Consider the following 8,923-nt stretch of genomic DNA (forward strand, 5'->3'; position numbering starts at 1 on the left):
AGCAATGCTCAGTCTTTTATTTTATTAGTTATTTGGAGCAATACATCGTGTATTTTACTTTGCATTGTGACATCAGTTTAGTTCAGGCTTTACTCCCCAACATCCCACAAAATAAATGTTTGTTTGAGCTCTTAAATATGAGAGCAGTTTAGTATACAATTCAGTGATAACGACCACATCTATTTGCTGCCATTTCTGGCACTACAGCAAGTTTATTATGTTTAAGTAAAGTGCAGAGTGTTAAAGTGTAATGTTGTAGCACCTTTATCTTCATCCCAAAGGGACAAGGGAATGAGTTGCATCAGTCAGCTGTGCAACAGACTGACCAGCTCCTGTGTAAAAGAAAAAAAAAAGAAAAAGAAAACAACTGCCAAATACATTTTTTTGTACATATTAGTGCAAAATCCATCTTTGGAAAAGAAGATACTGAAGTACTCTGATTCGCTCTTTGGAATCAACCTTATTTAAGATGGATGCCACAGCCAACAGACCTTAAAAAAACATGAACATTGCCATAACTCTGTCGACTTTACAGATACTGACCTAAAATAAGGTGTGGCAGGTACTGAGACTGATCCCCAACACATTTTCTGAGTTCTAACAGATTGAGCGACATCTTTGCTTAAAATGTTGCCATTAACTATATGGAGTTAACTCTGATGCTCTGTTAGCAAAATATCTCATGAACCACTGGACAAATTTTAATGAACATTTCAGGAAATAGTCATTCGAAGTACATCTACAGCTGATTAACTTTTGGAGCCAATCTAATGGAAGATGGCCTCAACAGCCAGCTGACTTTAGAAAACACAAAAATTGCTATAATTCAGTCAGTTTTACAGATATCGTGCTAAAATTTAGTATGCTTGTAGCTGATAATTATTCACAACAAATACTCCAAGAGTTACGTATTGCACAAAATCTTTCCTCAAAACTTTAGCATTAATTGTTGGAGTCGACCCTGTTTGTCTGTTAGGAAAGTGTCTCATTAACCACTGGATGGACTTTAATGAAACTTTCAAAAAGTAATCCCTGGATGTACATTCACATCTAGCGTCTAATTCACAAGGACCCCTGCAGATAACTGACATTTTCCAACACAAAAATGATCATAACTCTGTCATATTTTGCTATTGAGCTTCAATTTGATGTGAATGACTTTCAGCTACTATCACGACCAAGAAAACCATTACAATGAGCGTGACATCTTGCTATATCGCAAATTATTTGTCTTAATTTTAGGATGAGGGATACTCTGAAAAGTTTCAAGTCTGCAAATTTCTAAAATCCACTGCAGAAAAATAAAACAAAAATATTTGCCAATATTTGTGCCCTTTTAAATTAGCTTTAAGTTACCAAAAAGTCTTTGTATTATTTTGTTCATTGAAAACTGTTTTTTTTCATATGTTTGTTTGGAGAAACAACAACAAAAATCACACTGACATCCAAAAATGAATGAATACTATAGGTTCTTTTAATCATTATCTTTTATTGATCAAAAAAAAAATTATCATCTGAACACAATTACAAAATACAGAATCATTATTTACAAAAAGTATTTTGTATACATTTAAAATAGGTTTTCATGTTATTGTGTATTTAAATACTACAATGTAGTAATAATCATTAAAAAATTAAGTTATTTCATGGAAACAATTAAAAAAAAAGAAAAAAAGAAAATCAGATTCATAATTTCCAGTTTCCAGAAGAAAACCGTCATCGTTGCTGTGATATATTATGTTCTGGATGAGGATTAGAGTCTAGAGGTTGGAGCGAGTGAGCCAAGGAAACTCCTGCAAAAACAAACAAAATTAAACAAAAATTAGCCTTTTGTGTCACCAGCTGATTTAAGAATCCAACAAACCAACAAAAGGTTTGTTGACTGGGAACAAAGAACTGGTTTAACACATTTAAGACTAACAAACATTAAAATGAATCAGATCAGAACGAGAGGCAGCACATTTCAGACAAAGAGACAAGTCTTCCTGCTGGACACGGACCTCAGAACAACCTTCAACTCCGTCTGCAAAGGGTTGCGTGGATACATTCAACATAAACAAAGAGGGCTACGCTTTCTAATTATGGGAGCCCGAAAATAGAAGGGTCAGGTTGGTGTGAGATGGAGGGATTGTTAGTGGAGCACCTGGAGCGAATGGATTAACGTTCAGGATGGCATTTCAGTCACAAAGCACCGAGGATGAGACGAGAGCCCCGCACATCTGATGCTGTTGTTGATTTTAATCACAACTGGCTTTAGCTCTTTATAGAGTTCTGACCAGCTAACTAACTCCCTAGATCCAAATGTGATGGAACACCGGTGGGAGGTTCAGGATTAAATAAAATCCACAGCGCCCACTCCTATTAAAATCACACGAACAAAAGGATTTGCTGCATCAACCTGATCAGTGATCACCATCACATCTCTTCTCACATCAACAACTTTGATCAAATTTGGCACGGGCTGAAGCAAGATGTGAATCATAACGACAACTGGAACGTTTTTGATGTTATAATCTTGACTTGAAAAAAACAACAAAAGTTAGATTTTGGAAATATTAGGCTCCGTACATTCAACGTGTTCCCTTCCATCACAAATCTGAGAGCAGGAAGGAATTTGGATTCAGACTCAAATGCAACTCTGGCTACAGAAAGTTGTAGTTCTGAACTTTGGCCACAAGGTGGAGTGTATTTCTCTCCCGTTTGTCTTGTGTTTGAATGAAAATTACTATTTTGTGTTAACAATGTTTAGGATGTTACAACAAATGTTTCACCAATACAGTAACTCACTCAATTTGTTGTACAAATAAGCTCAGAAAACTTTAGAGGAAAAACTAATAAAACATCTAAAACAAAAAACAAACAAACCAATAAGCTTTAATTAATTATACGTTTTTTAATGTGTCATTGGCCAAGATTTTCGTTTGCATCCTTTACTTCCTCAATCATCTATATCAAAAAATGTTAAAGTTTCCTGATATTTGTATTCACTGAAGCTGAGCATCATACCTCCACAATAACAAAACTTCACTGGATTCCTTCTTTTTGACTAGTTTAACCCTGAGATGTACATGTTGACAAAAAGTTGTGTGTACCTGCTGTTTTCTATCCGATGAAGGGTCAATGAGCACGTTGAGGAGGCTGGGTCTCTCCCAGTCACTCAGGCTGAGCTGTAAGGCGCTGCGCAGCTCCTCCACAGTCCTCACCAGAAAGCCTCGACCTCCGAACGCTGCCATGACCTCATCGTAGCGAGCCTCGGGTAGGAGAGACACAGGAGGTGCTCTGAAAGGCAACAGCTCATTGCAAATGTGGAAACAACCATCATAGTGAATGCAACACATTTATCTGCTCACCAAAATAAGACTCACATGGAAGTCAGATCTCCAAGTTTTGCCATTTCTTTCCACGTTTCAGAATCTACTCCGCTGTATATGCCATTATTATTGACAACAATAATGACCACTGGTAAATTATACCTAATAAAAAAAGTGAGGTTGCTGTAAATTGAAGGCCAAGTGTTGATTTTTTAAAAAACTTTTTCCAGCTGAGTGGAACCGACCTGCACATGGTCTCAACCTCCATCCCAGAAAATCCAAAGGCACTGTCTCCTTCCACGCAGACGACTCTTCTGCTTTTCTTCCTGCTCCTCTCCACGGCAGCTGCTGCGACAGCAAACCCAAGGCCAACTCCCATTGTTCCAAAGGTGCCCGCATCCAACCTGCACGTCAGATCTTAGTCAATACAACATCCAAAAATAAGACTTCAAATGTCGTCAAAAATTCTTGTGAAAACTGTTGTTAATAAATTGGGTTTAACGAAGTGGTATCAATGAAATTATAACAAAACATACATTACACTAAAAGTCTATGCCTATATTTCGACATGAATAAACCATACTTGCAAAAGTAACCACTAGATTTCCAAATTGTACATTTTTCCCTAAATGATTTCTGTTTTTAATTGGAGGCGCATAGTATCCTGCACATAGCTGAGCCTAGTTTATTTCAAAGCTTCTATTCATTTTTCTTGATTAATTCATATGAAATCATTTGTTAGTTTTTCCAATCTCCCAACATATTTTTATGTTTTTTTTAAACATTTTATTTTATATTATATTTTTACTCTTTTATTTCTCTGGGGTTATTATATGTCACTTTTAATTCAGTTAAGTTCAAATCAGTTTATAAAGTGCAGACTTCCAACCAAAACCACCCAGGTTTTAGCAAAAAAAGCTAATGGGTCGTATTTACATCAATATACATGCAATTTCATTCTGTCCATAAAAGACTCTCCAGGTTTAATGCAACCCTTCCAAATTAGTGAAACACCATTTTCTTTTCTAATTTTCCTAAAGTTTATTCTAAAGTGTGCAGCTCTGAACTAAAGAAGAAGCAACTTTTTCTGACTGATTATCTTCTTTTTCAGAGGGGCAACACTGTCAAGTGATGTACGCATTGAAGGTGTTACACTACTATCATGATAATCAATTTCTAAGGATGTAAAATTTAGTTTGGAATTAGTATTTTACACTTTTCATTGTTTCAATGCTTATTTGTTTGCATTAGCAACAAGGACACAAATCTTACAAAGAACATCTAGTTATCGATGATTTGTAGGAATCAGAACCAAAGTGTTGCATTTAAAACATTTGTGCACTTGTTTCAGATCTCTGGTGTGTTCATGTGTTCCCCCTGTTAGCTTAAATTCCACGACTTTAACTCATCTTTGTAAATCTCTCTACAGGAGCAGCAGTTTTATGCATACAGCTGTTTTCAACAACAATCCCCACAACTGAGGCATGGATCTTTAATCTCGGCCTGAAAGACTCCGCCTTGCCTGTGACGAGGCAAGTAGTTATTCAACATGGTGCGTCCAATATCCATGGTGTTTGCACCCTCGCTAACAATGATGCAGTCACGTGGCAGCAGCTGGGAAATGTGGTGAAACACTGTGTAGTAGTTCATCAGCAGTGTGGCTTTAAGAGAAAGAGCCTAAAAGGAAAAACAAGGAGAACTATTCAAAAATGGACACAGGATAAATCACGAGTTGCTTAAATACATATTTTCAAATGAATACCATGCTGCTTGAATATCTATAGTAAAAGATTATAGGTTTTTCATATACATTAGGGTAGTTAAACCCACTTGTGCTATTTTCGCATTATCAGCAATTTTTTCCTTCAGTGTGCTCCACCACTCTGAATTAGAGAGATATTTCCAGCCATCTTTGCGCACACACATCACGAGCTGAAGGGAAAAAAAAAATAAAAAGTGCTTTGAAAAAAAAAAAAAATACACAAACAACGTCAACACAAGGAGCATCTTTCAACAATTTATGACACACCTGAGCAATAATAGCATTAACGTCCCCCAGGAGAGCAACAGCCGGCCTCACGTTGTTGCCCATCTCCTCAGCACAGAGGTCCACCTGTAGAAACAAGACGACTGTTTGAGGTTCCTACAGAAGATCGTCTGCAGCACCCACAGACCACAGAGACAAAACACATTAACTGTACCGTCACAACAGTGTTTAGATCAATGCTGAAATTTAGACGCACTACTGGTTTCACAGCAGGTATTGGAAGTATCCATTTTCATGCATTTACATACCTGGATGATCTTTACGTCAGCATTAAATCTGGGCGGCAGACCAAAATGCAGAATCCAGTTCAGTCTGGCTCCAAGCAGAAGCACAACGTCAGCCTGGAGGAGAGCTCTTCACAACAGCAAGAACATATAGAGATATTTTAGACTTTTTTGGTAGTAAATTAAAAATGCAAAATCCTACTGTTTCCATTATGTAACTGGCATTAAGAGCTATTATAAAATATAAAAAAGCCAATAAATTCATTTTAAGATCAGTGTGAGACAACAATGTAGAAAACTCTGTCAGAGTATAAACTATTTAAGAAAATGATTAAGGTCAACAGCTTTTTTTTGTTATTGAACTTTACAGTTTTTGCTTAAAAACATACTATAACTTTTGAAAAATCTGGATCTCTTCCATCATATTATCAAAGACTTCAGTGTTTGAGTTAATGTTGGTACTGAATATTCACTTTTTCAACTTGCTTAATTTAAAAGTGTGGCTGACCTTGAGCGGGCAGCGGCGACACAGTTGGGGTGGTTGTCAGGTACGACCCCTTTCCCCATTGGGGTGGGGAGAAACGGCAAGCCGCTCATTTCCACAAACTCCCTCAGCGCAGCCTCCGCTCTGCTGTAGGCCGCTCCTGTTGAACACAACATCCTTCCTAGTGTTGTTGCTCTTCCATTATACCAAATGCATTCACCAGTGATGATGGAAAGTAGATCTTTTCAGCTTGATTGGGGTAATAGTTCTAAACGAGATGGCTCTGCGTTACCTTTGCCAACGATGACTAAAGGTGCCTTGGCTGCTTTTAAGACAGAGACGGCCTCGTTGACTGCAGTGAGATCAGCCAAGCTCACTGGAGGAGGAGGGCAGCAGGACACTTCTCTGCAGGAGAAAAATCAGTTCTCTAAGTGTTTTACAACTGGAGTACCTGGAGCTGAAACTATGATTAATACGTCAGAAAAAACCCCACAAACCTGACTTTGTTCCTGTCCACTTTAGCATTTACCATGTCCCCTGCAATGTCAACATAAACTGCCCCCGGGCGCCCATAAATGCTAGTGCGGACAGCCTACAAGCAACCAAACATACAACCTCACTCACATTTGTGTATTATCTCCTGGAGATATAACTAAACCAGGATAAAGATGAATAATAGACCTTCTCTATAACGGACGGAATGGCTTCCAGACTGCTTGGCCTGGCAGAAAACTTGCTGTACAGACGGCACGCCTCCACCTGTAGACAAAAGAAACCAGAGTCAAAGCAATGAAGCCTCGCCTGGCCGACACTGACAAGAAGTTCTGCATCACCTGAGGAAACTCCTGAAAGGCTCCTGCTGTTTCCTGGTTTCGGTCTGAGGACCCTCCAACAACAATCACAGGCCTGTGCAATGGCCACATTCACATTATAAACAACATCACCGCTGCAGATGTGGTCTGCAAATGGGTTAAAAGTTTGAGTGGTACCAGCAGTTCATGTTGGCATTGGCCATCCCACCCAAAGCATGAATGAGTCCAGGTCCAGACACCACCAGGCAGGCTCCTGGTCTGGATTCAGATTATCAGCAGGAGAAAGCAACATGTGAGTCACAAAGCACCACAGCAGCTGCTCACATTATCCTCCTCACTAACCCGAGGTCTTACCTCCCTGTTATGTAGCCAATGGCAGATGCTGCATAACACGCCTGTTGGTGACAGGTTCACATGTTAGATATAAACATTACATTGTAATGGTTTTAGTCACAGATCGTGGGGTTGGTGAGAAACACAAATGCAGCAACTTACCGCCTGTTCGTTGCGCATTCCTACATATTTGATCCCAGCAGCCTGAGCAGCCATGGCCACTTCGATGACAGGAACACCAACTATCCCAAACATGTACTCTACTTTCTGCACGGAGAGAGACGCTTAATTTATTCACAGTGACGCTGAGAGTAACAGGGTTTTAAAGACGAGTGGGCATTTTAAAGTTTACTGAGCCTGATAGCTGAACACTTTTGAACTTTGACACAATTTTCTGGAGCACTGTGTTGATTTGCGATCTTACCTGGGTCTTCAGAGACTCAGCAATCAGCTGAGCGCCAGTCACTTCTTCCATGACTTCTCTGTAGAGGCTGCTAGCTTAAAATTACTGGAACAAATTGTCATAAATTGTCGCTATAACCCGTTATTATTGAGTCTGGATAGTGCAGTTTCTAACTTCACCTCTTGTCTGAATAAACACGCCCCCTTCAGTAGACTTCCGGGTTACGAACCAATCACTGGAGTCGCTGGACGTGACCTCATACACACAGTCTTAAAGGGGTACACACGCATCTGACAGTAAATTCTTGCTTAGCTTTATCTACTTAATTTTTAAAACAAGCATTTGCAAATCCTAAAACGTATATATATAAAAAACCATATGTTCAGTAAATGGTCCTTTTAACTTGCAATACTATTTACATTTGAATTACCTAATGACTGCTACAAATGTATTATCAAACTGCATTTGAATTTTAAATGTTTTATGTGAAAAATATTTATAAAAAAATTTATCATAAGTAGTATTTGTTTTTAACTTGTGCAATTCATCTAAACCTTGTATCTAATGTTACATATTTACAGCAAAAAGCCCGACAGCAAAGTGGGAAAAAAAGACTCATGCCCATTATTAAATAAGTAATTTATTTCTCTTAAAATATACAGCAATCTCAGTACTGAAAGAACTCAATGAAATTTTGAATTCACAGTCATAATTTCTATATACACGCTAGTTTCATTCCTCTTCAAGAAAATGTTAGGAAAAGAAAAGAAAAAAAAATCTTTTCCGTTCTAGTGAATCTAGCAAATGTACAGAGTTCCAGTTAAAATATTTTTCAGACAAAATTGGGAGTTTTTGAATCATGGAACAATCGAGTGGTTTCCTTTTTTTGTTGTTGTTTTGTTTTTTTAGCTTAAAGCAAGCAAATCTAATAAAGCAAAACTATCACTTGAAGGAAAATCAAAGCGTGTCCCGTCAATGGTTTACAGTGTTTCTTCTTACAAAGCCGAGGACAGAAGCCTTAGTACTTTACTTACCTAATGTGCACTTTCACAGCTGCCTCTACAAACTCATGTTCTCTCAGTAACAACTAAAGGCACAAAATGAACAAATCAAAAGCAACCAAAAGAATACAAATAAGTTATTCTTTAAAGACTAAACTGCAATGAACAGGTGAATGTACAAAGGTAGGGTTGGTTAACGAATGAATAACGTGGTGCGTGTATCAAAGGTTTTGAAATTAGATTAGCGGATCGGATTTCTAGAGAAGTTTTAAGACATTAAAACTGGTATATTAAAATTTTGATCAAAA

General features: G+C 38.0%; 1 protein-coding gene across 2 annotated transcripts; it reads right to left on the reverse strand.

Annotated features, from left to right (window-relative positions):
* Positions 1 to 1,468: 1,468 nt before the first annotated feature.
* Positions 1,469 to 7,815, reverse strand: hacl1 (2-hydroxyacyl-CoA lyase 1). 2 transcript variants are annotated; one of them, XM_017426447.3, is made up of 17 exons: positions 7,636 to 7,815; positions 7,374 to 7,478; positions 7,233 to 7,273; positions 7,056 to 7,136; positions 6,900 to 6,972; positions 6,748 to 6,825; positions 6,564 to 6,658; positions 6,359 to 6,471; positions 6,091 to 6,226; positions 5,607 to 5,712; positions 5,341 to 5,424; positions 5,142 to 5,243; positions 4,834 to 4,988; positions 3,557 to 3,715; positions 3,366 to 3,473; positions 3,093 to 3,279; positions 1,469 to 1,793 (listed from the first exon to the last, which is right to left on the reverse strand). In XM_017426447.3, exons 1-17 carry the CDS (start codon positions 7,684 to 7,686, stop codon positions 1,761 to 1,763), a joined length of 1,707 nt encoding a protein of 568 aa, XP_017281936.1. In that variant the 5' UTR covers positions 7,687 to 7,815; the 3' UTR covers positions 1,469 to 1,760. The 2 variants fall into 2 exon arrangements, with proteins under 2 accessions (XP_017281936.1, XP_017281937.1); XM_017426448.3 differs by lacking the exon at positions 5,142 to 5,243.
* Between the last annotated feature and the right edge of the window lie 1,108 nt (positions 7,816 to 8,923).

This window comes from Kryptolebias marmoratus, linkage group LG16, assembly GCF_001649575.2.
Source record: "Kryptolebias marmoratus isolate JLee-2015 linkage group LG16, ASM164957v2, whole genome shotgun sequence".
Taxonomy (NCBI): Eukaryota; Metazoa; Chordata; class Actinopteri; order Cyprinodontiformes; family Rivulidae; genus Kryptolebias; species Kryptolebias marmoratus.